At 34.1% G+C, this 15,106-nt stretch overlaps 1 protein-coding gene across 4 annotated transcripts in view; it reads right to left on the minus strand.

Moving 5' to 3' along the window:
* Positions 1 to 2,960: 2,960 nt before the first annotated feature.
* Positions 2,961 to 15,106, minus strand: part of LOC145332687 (ethanolamine-phosphate phospho-lyase-like) — a 35,093-nt gene continuing 22,947 nt past the window's right edge. For all 4 annotated transcript variants that reach the window (XM_080177704.1, XM_080177705.1, XM_080177702.1 and 1 more), the window contains 10 exons: positions 12,250 to 12,354; positions 11,862 to 11,957; positions 11,449 to 11,577; positions 10,871 to 10,967; positions 10,096 to 10,237; positions 9,263 to 9,362; positions 7,199 to 7,301; positions 6,043 to 6,149; positions 5,370 to 5,447; positions 2,961 to 3,808 (listed from right to left, as the gene is read on the minus strand). In XM_080177704.1, the coding sequence (XP_080033830.1) occupies positions 3,628 to 3,808; positions 5,370 to 5,447; positions 6,043 to 6,149; positions 7,199 to 7,301; positions 9,263 to 9,362; positions 10,096 to 10,237; positions 10,871 to 10,967; positions 11,449 to 11,577; positions 11,862 to 11,957; positions 12,250 to 12,354 (1,138 nt within the window). In that variant the 3' untranslated portion in view covers positions 2,961 to 3,627. The remainder of the gene's footprint in view (positions 3,809 to 5,369; positions 5,448 to 6,042; positions 6,150 to 7,198; positions 7,302 to 9,262; positions 9,363 to 10,095; positions 10,238 to 10,870; positions 10,968 to 11,448; positions 11,578 to 11,861; positions 11,958 to 12,249; positions 12,355 to 15,106) is intronic.

The raw sequence follows: 15,106 nt of genomic DNA on the forward strand, positions 1-15,106 counted from the left end.
AAAATAGTTTATCTGTCCTTCACATAGCAAATTCTTGCAAAACATAGCATTTATGTCCTTCACATAGCAAATTCTTGCAAAACATAGCAAATTCTTGCAAAACATAGCATTTATGTCCTTCACATAGCAAATTCTTGCAAAACATAGCATTTATGTCCTTCACATAGCAAATTCTTGCAAAACATAGCAAATTCTTGCAAAACATAGCATTTATGTCCTTCACATAGCAAATTCTTGCAAAACATAGCAAATTCTTGCAAAACATAGCTTTTATGTCCTTCACATAGCAAATTCTTGCAAAACATAGCAAATTCTTGCAAAACATAGCATTTATGTCCTTCACATAGCAAATTCTTGCAAAACATAGCAAATTCTTGCAAAACATAGCATTTATGTCCTTCACATAGCAAATTCTTGCAAAACATAGCAAATTCTTGCAAAACATAGCAAATTCTTGCAAAACATAGCCTTTCTGTCCTTCACATAGCAAATTCTTGCAAAACATAGCATTTCTGTCCTTCACATAGCAAATTCTTGCAAAACATAGCAAATTCTTGGAAAACTTAGCATTTCTGTCCTTAACATAGCATTTTGGTCCTTCACATACCAAATTCTCACAAAACATAGGTTTTTCTGACCTTTTTCTACCAGGAGATCAGAACTAAATCAGAACACACATAACAAGAGTTTTTACATAATACATTAAGATTATCAATTATGCATTTAACTCTGCATAAATTATGATAATTCATTATTAATACCCCTCCCCCCCCACCTATTTAAAATTTACCCCTGCATAAATTATGATAATTTATGCTGAGTTAAATGTACTGTTTGAACTGAACTTCTATCTAACAGGATATGAGAACTTAATCAGAACACACATAACAAGAGTGTTTACATAGTACATTCAGATTAACAATTATTGAATTGGCCCCTTTTCATTTTATGCAGCCTAAATTCCACTATGCAATGCCACTTTTCCTAAAAGGCGTCATAGCTGGCCTCTTTTGTGTCCATCATATGACATGGAGGTTGTGACACAAAAGAGGCCAGCTATGGTGCCATGTAGGAAAAGTGGCATTGCATTCTAGGGCCTAAAAGGCGTCATAGCTGGCCCCTTTTCAGTCCATCATATGACATGGGAAGGAGGTTGAGGAGCATTTTATGCAGTCTAAATTCCCAAGAATGCAATGCCACTTTTCCTACATGGCACCACCTCCCATGTCATATGATGGACACAAAAGAGGCCAGCTATGACGCCTTTTAGGAAAAGTGGCATAACATAGTGGAATTTAGGCTGCATAAAATGCTCCTCAACCTCCTTCCCATGTCATATGATTGACTGAAAAGGGGCCAATTGAATAATTGTTAATCTGAATGTACTATGTAATCTGTGTTCTGATTAAGTTCTCATATCCTGTTAGATAGAAGTTCAAACAGTACATTTAACTCAGCATAAATTATCATAATTTATGCAGGGGTAAATTTTAAAAAGGGGGGGGGGGAGGGGTAATAATAATGAATTATCATAATTTATGCAGAGTTAAATGCATAATTGATAATCTTAATGTATTATGTAAAAACTCTTGTTATGTGTGTTCTGATTTAGTTCTGATCTCCTGGTAGAAAAAGGTCAGAAAAACCTATGTTTTGAGATTTTGCTATGTGAAGGACCAAAATGCTATGTTAAGGACAGAAATGCTAAGTTTTCCAAGAATTTGCTATGTTTTGCAAGAATTTGCTATGTGAAGGACAGAAATGCTATGTTTTGCAAGAATTTGCTATGTTTTGCAAGAATTTGCTATGTGAAGGACAGAAATGCTATGTTTTGCAAGAATTTGCTATGTTTTGCAAGAATTTGCTATGTTTTGCAAGAATTTGCTATGTTTTGCAAGAATTTGCTATGTGAAGGACATAAATGCTATGTTTTGCAAGAATTTGCTATGTGAAGGACATAAATGCTATGTTTTGCAAGAATTTGCTATGTTTTGCAAGAATTTGCCATGTGAATGACAGAAATGCTATGTTTTGTGAGGTTTTGCTATCTGAAGGACAGAAAAGCTAAGTTTTGCAACTTGAAGGACATAAGCAGCCTTCCTAATGTAAGAATTTGTCAGACAAAGGACATAAGTCACCTCCCTTAAGTTAGATTTTGTTAGATGAAGGACATAAGTAGCCTTCCTTAGACCAATTTCCAGTGACTTCTGTCCTAATTAGGAATGACTTTGTTTTCTTTCCATGATCCAAACATTTTATTTTAATTATTGTATAACTGCATTTTAACTGCTTATTTTTATATATAAGTAACGGAATGTCTGTCCCTATGTACCAAAATAACTCCCTAACCACTGAACCGATATGGTTCTCAAATACAATTAGCTTCTCACGGGTCCGTTGAAGATTTTTAACTACTTTTTTTTTGGGTGGGGGGGCAGATTTCTCATTGGAGATTTGTGGTGCCCACCCCCAAAATTGGAATAAACCTTCCCTGGATTTATGAAAAGCTACCCTGTACAGGAGATTTATACCAATTCAGCGGTTAGCGAGATCCTATGGTACAGACAAACATCCTGTTACTTTATAAAAATGATTTAACCTTATATCTTAAAATTTCTAGGTAACAATCTTTAGAAAGCAATAAAACCCAAAAAACCCGGATTTTATTAATAAAACCCGCAATGGGTTGGGTTATTTAAAAAAAAACCGGGTTTTTACCAACCCTGGATGATACACAAAATTACCCATTTCATAAATAAAAATTAGTGGTTGAAACGTTTGAACACTCAATCAATTAATATTCACTTCAGTCCCCAAAGTTGTTAAGCCATCGAATAAGAAAACGATACCTATTACAAAACTTTAGGGACTAGTGTAATAAACAGCCCATTGTCCTCTCTCTTTTTACATGTGGACACTTACTTAACTTTACATCAACTATTAAAGACAAATGATAATAATTGAAAAATTACAAATATATTTCAAATATTACATTAAATATTAATTCTACAATAATATTCTAACTTTACCTACAATGCAATGTCTTAAAATTGTTTTACAATGTAAATTTAATATATATAACTATAAATTCATTTTTATCATAAATGGCAAATTTCCTTTAAGGAAATAAAAAGCACAATTGATAGGTAAATTTTTTTGTATGGAATTATAGACAATTGTCCGCAAATGAAGAAAGAGTTAGGATTTAATCTGTTTTGTTCGGGCTAAAGTCCCATGAAAAAAAAATTATACTCTAAGTTTTCTTTAGGGAAAATTTCTATGAAACTATACGATACATGATTTTTCAATATGGTTCAAAGCCAGTTATTTCATAGGAAATTAATATTATTTAGACACATACTAGTTGATATTTCAATTTATGTATTGATTATGTTTTGAAATTAAATGCCTGCAAAAAAATATTTATTATTGACAATTTCTCATTAAATTCAGTTACATGAAAAAAAATGATAAGTTTGGTTTTAAAAACATAATATAAAGCATCTAGTTTTGGAATTATACACAAACAATTCAGTGCTTTAACTTAGAAAAGAATCAAAATGACAATTAAGTCATACATTTCTTAAAATCTATAAAAAATAAACTTTTAAGTTAAAGAAAAAACATTTAATCCATATCTTCATACGGGTTTGCCTCATCTGCCTCTGATACAAGCCTTGCCCTTTTCCTGGCGCTGCTTGTGACGTCATCATCACGTGATTCTTCATTCCCGCCATTTCCCGATACGGCTTCAGTACCGATAATGCCGCGTTTCAAACTGTCGCGCGAGTAATTCTCCAGACTGTCCCTAAAAATTAATTAATTAATATCATTCCAAACGCCCGTATTTACTAGCGAAGCTACTCTTTCATTGTTAGTGTCTGTCTGTAGTGATAGATACCTAGTGCATATTTTTTTACGTTGTCTAGATACTTCTCTCTCACTTTCCCATCCCAACTATCAAAATTACTCTAAAACGATCCCAAGATTCAAATCTAAAACTTCTTAATATAATAGTATGTATGCATAGATAACCATCAATAACCTATCTTTAAATTTCATATCCACTTAACTTCATTTGCTACGGTAGCAAAATTTATATATTAACATTCATAATAGAGAAAATTTAGCTACACTAATGGGTTTCGCTTGAATGAATATGGCGCAATTCAGAGTTGATAACAAAATTAAAAATCCAACTCTCTTTTAGTCAACATTAACATACATGTAACATATGCTACATTTTCTTTGTTCTTTGATTTATCTTTTTTCTCGAAATCTCTCAATATACAGGGTGCGCCACATAAATCCGGACTTTTTCTTATTTTTAAAAAAATAAACATAAAATCGTCAATTTCAAAGATTTTATTGAATTTTAAAAACTGGGAAGCAAACTAGCTATATGACTATTAGATTATTCAATAAAATCGCCGCCAGCCTCAATAACCGCCTCTACCCGCCCCCTGAACCGCCCCCAGACCCTGGTCACCATGTCCCTGTCCAAGCTGGCGAAGTTCTCCTTCATAGTGGCAATGAGGGAGGTCTTTGTGGTATGGGCGCGTCTATTGGTTCATGTTTTAATGGCGCTCCAGGCCCAAAAGTCAATTGGATGAAGATCGGGGCTGCTGGGAGGCCATATCTCCTTAGGGACGTGAGTAACTGCAGGATCCAAATTCACCCATCTTTCAAGCTACCCTTCGACACGGCGGCTCTCATTTGGGCCACAATTAAGCTAGAACAACGCGCAATACCTTTTTGGAAATGGCATGAAGATTAAGCTAGGGTTATCATCGCAACACATAGTCTAAAACGAGTTTTAAGGTTACAAATGGGCCCATGTAGTCGAGAACCGAGAAATTTTCACGAATTTTCACGATTTTTTACGTTTTTGACCTCTCAAAATCTGCCACGTTTCACTTTGATGGAGTACTACGGCCAAGCCATTTCAGATAGAGAGCTCTAGTCTTTTTTAGTGTCTTACTTATGTATCTAACAGTATCCCCAGCAAGTTGTATAACTCTACCTCACCTACAAATGGGCTGAGGTCAGATTTAGTGGGCCCTAGTCAAGAATCCAGGGTAAACTATCAGCGCGTTTCGATTCTGCCATGTTGAACATAAGCGCTGCCAGCTTGGAGAACACGTCCTCCATCGTCTAAAAATTTTTATGGGCAAAAAGATAACTACCCAAGCTTTTTATAGTGTGGTCAAACGTCATGATTGGTCAAGTAGTTTTGGTGCTATGGCCGTTTGAAAAAAGTCCGGATTTATGTGGCGCACCCTGTATGACATATTGCTTTGCTTATCATTTTAACAGAAGCTGTTTTACTACTGAACATATTCGTCCTTGTAAAAAGAACAATGTTTTACCTGAGGACTATGACAGACTGGTTGTTCACTTTGTTTTCCACCGTTCCAATTACTTCATCCAAGGTACTGATTAATCGTCTAAAAAAATATTGTAAACCCTGAGAGATAGGCCAATGGAAAAAATTATATTCCAGCATGGCTTCGAGACCGATTAATACCCGATGGAGTGGATAAGAACTTGTTCTCAGCCATAATGAAAAATCATATATAGCATCGTATTACAGACAAATTTTCACGAATATTAAAATAAAACAATAAAATTAACACATTTTTGTTAGCCAGAACCTTAGGCCCGTCGGAGCTAACAAAACGTTTTGTAATCTTTTTCTATTTTACTATTGGCGGAAAGCTGTCTTCAAAATAATATGAAATAAATATCTTATAAACTTCCAGGAAACTTTGCTATTATGAAAAATAGTCGGAGAGGGAGAGGGTAAAAAGTGCTATTTATTACACTAGTCCCCAAAGCTTATATTAGCGTTTTCTTATTAGTTGGCTTAACAACTGTGGGGACTTATGGTGAATTCTGATTGTTTGGGTGATTAAATTGTTTGAACGTTTCAACCATAAATTGCAATCTAAAGAATTCATGTATCATAATTGGGGATGTAAATAAATTTATCGGCCATTGTCTTATCCCTGGAATTTATTAGGGCATCAAACTAAACAATACCTTGAATTTTCCATATTGAAGCAGAGAGGTGGAGTTATGAGAAGAATATTTTTGTTGTAACCAGTTATGGCCACCAGGATATTTTTTACTCGCAGCCCATACATGATCTAAAAATAAATAGAAACAAGTTGAAACTTTTTGAACTAGAAATAAACAAGAATAGGGGTTTCATGGAAACTGAGGAATTTTTGAACTGAAATAATGAGGTTTTTGTCTTTTTAAGAATGACCGACAGACAGATGGACAAAATAATGTATAGAGTAGATGCACATTTATAATAGGAATCTTCACTAAAACTTCAGCTAAATATCTTTACTAGCAATAGAGAAACATATTTTTTCAAAGACTCATGAAAAAGTAATAGGTATTTTTATTTGTTAAAAAAGGTCCAATCTACCCTTACCCCCAATAGAATATATATACTAGCGGGTTCGCCCCTAGCCTCTACTAGGGTCTTTGCCCCAAGAGGTGATTTAAAAAAAATAAGAAGGCGAAAAACGTAAAAGGACCAGGGAAATCTTAAGCAAATTCTTTTTAAAGAAATAAGGGGGGATTTTTTGTTTTTGGGGGGGTTGGGGGTGTCCCCCCCCCCCCCCAAGAAAATAGCTTAAAAACACCACAGGACCAATATGTTATACTCATATTTTTGTTATGAGAGTAAAGTACTGCATTGAACTTTAATTAAAGAGAAAAATCCCAAGCAATACCTTATTAAATGTATTTTTCCTATTGAGTATTAAAAAGATAAATTTAAATAATATTTTTTAATGAAATAGTTTAAAAAGCGAAGCTTTATTATAATTAGAGTCGGTCCGTCCGTTTGCTCGTAATGGTTAGCTTTTTTTTTGGAACGGTTGACTCTTTTCGTTAATTTAGCCATAGATTTAAGTTCCTGATATTAGAGTAAAACACTAGAGTGCGAAAGGGTTAAATAACTATATATCCCCTCCCCATCGCAACCATCTTGTGCAACACTTTTATTGGGTCATTGAAAATCAACCAATGTTGTCGCTTATATTAACACAGCCAAGGAGCAGACAAAAATTTAGATGCAGACGAAAGAGGTCTTTGAAAAAGAAATGGAGGTAGTTGTCTGTATATGATTATGCACACATCTTTCCTATAGATCTGTTTTCCTGATCAAGATCAAACTCACCTCAGAGGCATAATCAGCTGATGGTAGTTTACTGGATGTCGTCTTTACAATCTCCAGCGCATGTACCAAACCGGTTCCACGATGATGCCCCAAAAATTCATGTCTAAAAACAAACCATTTCTATACTTCCTAATACTAAAGTAACAGGATGTTTATTTGTGTGTCTGTTTGTACCGAAGAATCTCGCTAACCACTGAACCGATCAGGTTCTCCTTTAACAGGGTAGCTTCTCATAAGTCCCGGAAAGGATTATAACTATTTTCTACGGGGGTGGGACACCCCTAATTCCCTCAAAAAATGAAAAATACCTCCCCCCCCAAAAAAAAAAAAAAATTAGTTTAAAATTTTAACTGAAATTAAAAATGAGGGGGAGCATCCCCCCCCCCAAAAAAAAAAATTCAACCCCCCCCCCCCCAAAATTATTTATTTACTATTTCTTTTAAATTTGACTCCCCCCTCCTCAATAGCCCCTAGAGGCCTCTAGGGGCGTAGCCGCTAGTATATACTAAAGTAACAGGAATTCAGTAAAATCTCGTTTATGTTCCATAAATTCCAGAAAAGTTTATTAATTAAGTTTAAGCAGGGAGTAAGGGAGGGGACAATGGATCAAATATTCAATTTTTAGGAGTCTCAGACTTTGGGGACTGGCTTAAAGGGAATGTGCAAGAATTTAGCAGTTTCTGACTGAGTTTGGGGACTAGCGCATAGAATGCCGCTACTCGTTATGTATGTTTTTAATATTGCAGACGGGGAGAAGGGATAAGGGAAGTGGGGGGAAGGGAAATAAACACTCGTTGTTGGTTGTTGACAAAGGAGTGCCAAACTAACCCACGCGGTAGGGGCGTGATTTAAATATATATAGTACACATTTATTTAAACTTAATTTAGGGGGTTACATATTATTACAACGTAGTTATAAGACTTAAGAAGCAATAAAATGAGACGTTGGGTATCCCTCTAACTGAACCGATTTTTGATTAGTCAACGGATCTAAATTTGTCTCGGCCAGGATATAATTAAAAGCCTAAGTCGGCCAAGGAATAGCCGAGTACAATATTTTTAAACTTAAAAAATTAAAAATAAAAAGCTAAATGATTTATTGCGTCTTTCTCTTTTTATCGACAGACGCACTTGGATATATTATTTTCATAATTAATTATATGTATTTCCCATGTTAACGTCACCTTATGTGTAAATTTGGTGAGCTACATTATTGAGTAGCGTTGTTAAGTTAGGATGGAAGAATTTTGTAATGAAAGCGAAAGTGGGGTAGAGGATAAGGGATGGGGTAAAACGGGTTATCAAAAAACCAAAAAATCTTGCCAGTGGAACAAATTCAACCTCGTTGTGTTCGTTTGGAAAGTAGCAGACGGGGAGAAAGGAGAAGGGAGGTGGGGGCAAGGGGCAAGGGAAATAGACAGAATAAAAAGGGGCAGTCATATTCTTGCTAGCAGCTGGCCGGGTCCAATAATCTTTTAATATAAAAATCACACCAAAAAAACCTCAATATATTTCATCAAAAACAAGTTGTGATTTCACTTTACATGACGCTATGGAAATCTATTATTCAATTAACAATCCCTTTATAATTTCCTACAAATTTATTGGATCAAACTGGATTTCATGCCCTTTCTTTGATAACTCTTATATTGAATTAATTGCCTATTGTCCCCTCCCTTAATCCCTGAGTTTAAGGATAAGTTAGGTCTCCACACCCAAAATAATGAATGCTTGGCATTTTTTTTGGATTTGAGACTTTTAGGATAAAATAAGCATCGAATTAGATAAGAACAAGGACGACAACATCCTTAAGTAGCAAAGCTAAAAACCATGGAATTTAATAGACTAGAATTGTCATAACAAAGAAAAGTAAGATAGAAAATATGCAAAAATTGAAAGAAATCACAAAACCTTAAAAAAGTAAGGTTTATGTCCTTTGAAGCAAGACCGACAAACAGACGGACAAAACAATATAAAGAATAGGTACGCATATGCACTGACGGATGAAAAGACAAATTACAGAGTAGACTCGCTACTAACAATAAGTGTTAACAAAATACCAACCTTTTAACAAGTTTATCAAACTCGGAAGTGAGATACTTTCCAACCATTCTTGCTGAGGTCATAAGCTTCTCATTCTTCACGATTTCCAATACAGATATACCTAAAATTAAAATACACAAAATTACCCCATATGTTGATTACAATTAATAGTTAAAACGTTTGGACACTTTACTGAATAAACCAACCAATCGAATTAAAAAAGGGATCTAAAGGGATTAGACAATGGCCGATACTTCCCCAATAATCGTATGATGATACAGAAAATTACACCTTTTGTTTATTACAATTAGTGGTTGAAACGTTTGGACACTCAACTTAATGAACCAACCAATAAAATTCTAAAGCAGGGTCTAAAGGGATAAGACGATGGCCGATAAATTGTAATACATCTCCAATGATAATACACAAAATTAACCCTTCTATAGTTTACAATTAGTGGTTTAAATGTTTTTTTTTCACTCAACGTAATGAACCAAACAAACAAATTCAATATAAGTCCCAAAAGTTGTTAAGTATACGAATTAGAAAACGGTTTTTTTAAAAAGTTGGATAATAAAAGCCCAATTTCCCCTTCTTTCCTCCCTGATATTAAAGGGTATTTATTTTAATTGTGTCTTTTTAAATGTTTTGGTTTTGACAACCTTTATATTTAAGTTATCGACCATTTGTAACAACAAAATATAAAACTAGGATATTTTTGAAATAATTCTTTACAAAAACCTTTATTTTGGCACCATCCTTCAATTCAGTTATAATCCTCCGCGGTTAGCGAGATCCTTCGGTACAGACACACACAGATCATGTTACTTTACTATACGAATAAGTATTCTCACCAATAGCACAAGAGACTGGGTTACCCCCATAGGTAGAGAAATAAGCTCCAAGTTTGCTGGAGATTTCTGTGGATGTAATGACTGCCCCCATGGGGTGTCCGTTACCCAGTGGCTTACCAACTGTTATTATGTCAGGTATGATCTAAAACATTTAAAGAAATTATGAATATTTTTTCTCGTATTCATTCGAATCCGGTGGATAGGAACCGGTTCTCATCCATACGAAAAAACTATGTCTAGCATCGTATTATATCCAGCTTCCTACGAATATAAAAATGTACATTCATAATATTAAAACCAGTTTTTTAGCCCGTGCCTTCGGCACCTCGGGGCTAAAAAAACTGGTTTTAATCTTATAATTGTGCATTCTTTATCCGCGGAAAGCTGTTTATAATACGATGCGAGAAATAACTATTCCAAAACTAAAAACATTTTCATAAGTCTAAGTGTTTTTCAGCTCCTTCGCATGGATCTAACGAGATAAGACAAAGGTCGATAAATTGATGTATATTCCCAATGATGATACACAAAATTTGCTATTCTGTAGATTACAATTATTGGTTGAGACATTCGGACAATAAACTTAATGAACCAATTAAAATTAATTAAAGTCCCCAAACTTAATCCCAAGAATAAGAAAATGTTATTAAAAACTTTGGACTGGTGTATTAAACAGCCCATTCTCTCCTTCCCTCCTTCGACAGTAACCAATTTAGACCATATGTATTTGTTTAGTGTGTGTTAAGTCACGTGATGCAATACAGAAGAAACATACCTCATAGTTCATGAATCCCCACATGTAGTCACCAGTACGACCTAACCCAGTCTGAACTTCATCCACAATTATCAATCCTCCTCGTGCTCTTACAGCCCTGAAAATAATTCACAGTTGAAAAAGAGAGATCGAATGCAAGGATTTAAAGGGATAAGACAATGGCCCATTAATTAATACATACCCAATAAACATACACAAAATTACCCCTTTAGTAGATTACAATTAGTGGTCGAAACGTTTGGCCATTAAACTTTAAGAACCAAGCAATCACCGTTAAAACGTTATTTTAAAACTTTGGGGACAGCCAAATGTTCCCTCCCTCCAGGATACATATGTCAATCTTAAGCTAAGGATCTCGCTAGCTATGGTTCTTTTTTGCAGTGAAGCTTCTTTTAGGTCCATAGAAGGTTTACTACTATTTTAGAAGGGGAAAACTTCAACTTGAAATTCAAAATTTTTAAGATCATTTTTAGGGGGTGGATAGGAGTTCACTTTTCTCTCTTAGAGGTAAAGTCCTAAAACAATATTTCCTATATTTCAGTAACATATCCCCCCCACAAAAAAAATTAAATACTTACTTGACCATAGATTTAATAATGGATGGAGGTGGTGTATGAACCCCTGGTATGACGAAGAAAGGTTCAAACAGAAAAGCACTCAGTTTTACACCAGATTTGGTTAAATCCTCCAATTTATCTTCAAAATTTCTAAATAAGAAAATAATCTTTTATTACTCAGTAAGTTTTAAATTAGAAAATTTAATAATGGATAGGTATAGAATACGTGGATATATTGACAGTGAAAATGTCGTCAATTTAGGTTGTTAATATGGACCTTATTTATTGGTCAGTTTGTTCATCCAGTATGGGGGGAGTATATAGGGTAAATGGAGTTTATTTTAGCCAGCTGCGAGTATTACTTTATTAGAGTACATAAAAAACTGGGGCAACATCCAAGTAATAATATAAAGATTAACTTAAACAACTCTTACTTTAAATACTGGTTCCAGTCTTCGGGTGTTAAGGTTCTGTATGAGTCAGGAATAGGTATGCTGTGTACCCAATCGGGTTTAGTATAGTTTGGTACCCTATATAGATAGATAGATATTATATAGATACAGATAGATAGATAGTTGAGGTTCTGTATGAGTCAGGAATAGGTATGCTGTGTACCCAATCAGGTTTAGTATAGTTTGGTACCCTAGATAGATAGATAGATATTATAGAGATACAGATAGATAGATATCATAGAGATACAGATAATTCTATACAATGTGAAAGCATTCAAAAAACAATTAGCAAGCCAAAAAGTTGATATCTTGTGTTAAAATATAAATTTCATATCTTTTTAAAGGTAAAATTGTATGCAAAAAGACCTACTTGTCATGCATTTTAAAGCTGACATCAATGAGGACACCTAGGTTCCCGTGGTAGCTGTCCTCTATGGCAAGCACGTCCTTGTTTCCCGTATACTGGTTACATAACCTAAAAATAATAATTTGTTTGAATTCAATTGTCATTAGGATCACTATAAATAGTTATATGACAAAATATACATATAAGAACTTAAGTACAAAAAGATTATGGAACATACAAACGGACAACGTTAGTTCTAAAGCAGATGTTCAGTGTTCAAACCAATGAAAAAAAGAGAAAATATGTAAAGTTTAAAGAAAATCACGAAACCTTTAAATAAAGTTTATGTTATGACAGACGGACAAAACAATGTATAGACTAGATGCGCATATGTCATAAGAATCTGACGGACAGACAAACTGAATGATCGAGTTGTTTCGCTACTAAAAAACATAACAAAGTTTTCTCGTATTCATTCAAATCCGGTGGATAGGAACCGGTTCTTATCCATACGAAAAAACTATGTCTAGTATCTTATTATATCCAGCTTTCTACGAATATAAAATATACAATCATAAGATTAAAACCAGTTTTTTTAGCCAGTGCCCTCGGCACCTCGGGGCTAAAAAACTGGTTTTAATCTTATAATTGTACATTCTATATCCGCGGAAAGCTGTTTATAATACGATGCGAGAAATAACTATTATTTATGAATATCTAGAGATCTTAAAGAGAAGGAACTATGGAAAAAAAATCAATGTAAACCTCTCCCCATTTGTACATTAAATATATCGGTGGAAAAGTGAACACTCTTTATTGCTTTCAATAACAATCAAGAATTAATCCACAGTTATCAGACTAATAGCAGAATAAGCTTATTAACATTAAGAGGCAATATTGTTAACAGTTACCCTAGAAATTATAAATTCAAAATATTGAATTTTTATCTAAAAATCTGCTAGTTTTATGCCTTTCTAATTCCGCATGAAAAATTGAATTAATTTACTTTCATAATAAAAACCAAACAAAGACAAAACTAATATCTGTTTAATTTCAAATTTTCTCAAAGTATGTTTAGCAAGAAATTGTATGAATCAGGGAGAGAATCAATTATTCTCATGAAAAAATGGTGAACATTGAAATATTTGATGCTTTCCCTCAAAGTGCCTATTGAGCACAGAAACCCCATCCCTAGTATCTTTTTCAATTAATCTTTTTACCTAAACTTTTTTTGCAGTTACCCTGCGGGGCTACCCTGTGCCCAATACAACTAACCCTATCTAACATAGTCTAGAGTAAAATTTGGTCACTAGAAAAAAAAAAATTCGGGTATAGTCCCTTTCATGGCACCGGGGCGATTCGTCTTATTTTTAAAAAGGCTTTTAATAGGTTATTTTAAGTCAGGTTAGGTTATATTGGGTTAGGTGATTGCTCCACAGGGTGTTAGAGCCTTCCGCAGTGGCTAGAAATAGGAGAAAAGCTACTGTGAAAATACGAAGAATCGCCCCTTAAGGAGCGTTGCCACGAAGGGGACTATACCCGAAATTTCAATTCATTTTAAAATAAAGGGCGGCGAGGTTTTGTGCTCGACTAAGTACTTTGAGGGAAGTATTATTGTTTCCTATCTTATTTCATTAAGGAAAGATACACTAAGCGATTAAAATAGATCAAAAATAATTAACGTTTGTATGAATACAAACCCAAGAATACTTTTAAAAAACATACATTAAAACAATAGGATATTGATTTATCAAGATGATTTAAATTTCTGAATATATGTCTCTATGCTTTTGGTTTGAATAAATGTAATAACAATTTTATATTAAAAATAATAAACTGAGAGGCTTCACAGAATCCTAATAAGATTTAAGACTGTCACACAAAAAGGCTGAAAATATATCTCACTAAAAATGTATTTTCAACAAGGATGACAACATCCATAAAATCGAAGCTCTGAAATGGAAGGACAAACTAACATTAACACTTGTAGAGTGTCAGAAAAATCAATATGTTTAAAATGGACATACGGACTTTCTGGTGACGATTACCATGCTAAGTTTGAAATCAATAGGAAAATTCTAACATGCCTAAATTCACAAAAAAAGCTATCCGATCCGGGCGTACTAACGGACTGACCCTAATCATAGAAAAACTTTGCTTTTTAAAATCTGAGATATTATCCCAATGTACCTATGCTATTTTACAATTATAGTGGTTTGGTATGAACTCCTAAATTCAGAAGTAAAAGAGAAAAGCAACTATTTAACTTATTTTTGACATCTTGTTTTTATGTCTGAGTCTTTAATCCTAATATACAAAGTTATTTAAAATGATACAATATCGGGATCATGAAAAGAAAATGAAGTAGCGAATTTCCTCGTATTTTGGTAGGTTATTTTGATCAGGTAAATGTTAATGATTGCTCGCAGGGTTAGGATATTGGCCCTGCAGGGTTAGAGCCGACAGAAGAGGCTAGAAATAGGAGAAATGCTACTGTGAAAATACGACGAAAAACGCTAGGTACTTCGTTTACTTTTAATGATTCCATTATCTTTTAAATCTAAATTTTCTTTCTGTCTATCTTTCAAGTATTATGCGTAAAAAATTTTCTCGTATTCATTCGAATCCGGTGGATAGGAACCGGTTCTCATCCATACGAAAAAACTATGTCTAGCATCGTATTATATCCAGCTTTCTACGAATATAAGAATGTACAATCATAAGATTAAAGCCAGTGTTTTTAGCCCGTGCCTTCGGCACCTCGGGGCTAAAAAACTGGTTTTAATACTATAATTGTACATTCTATATCCGCGGAAAGCCGTTTATAATACGATGAAAGAAATAACTATTAAAACATTTTTAATTTTCAGCTGCGCTACTT

The sequence above is a fragment of the Acartia tonsa genome, chromosome 11 (assembly GCF_053477335.1).
Source record: "Acartia tonsa isolate MP-2025a chromosome 11, ASM5347733v1, whole genome shotgun sequence".
Lineage (NCBI taxonomy): Eukaryota > Metazoa > Arthropoda > Copepoda > Calanoida > Acartiidae > Acartia > Acartia tonsa.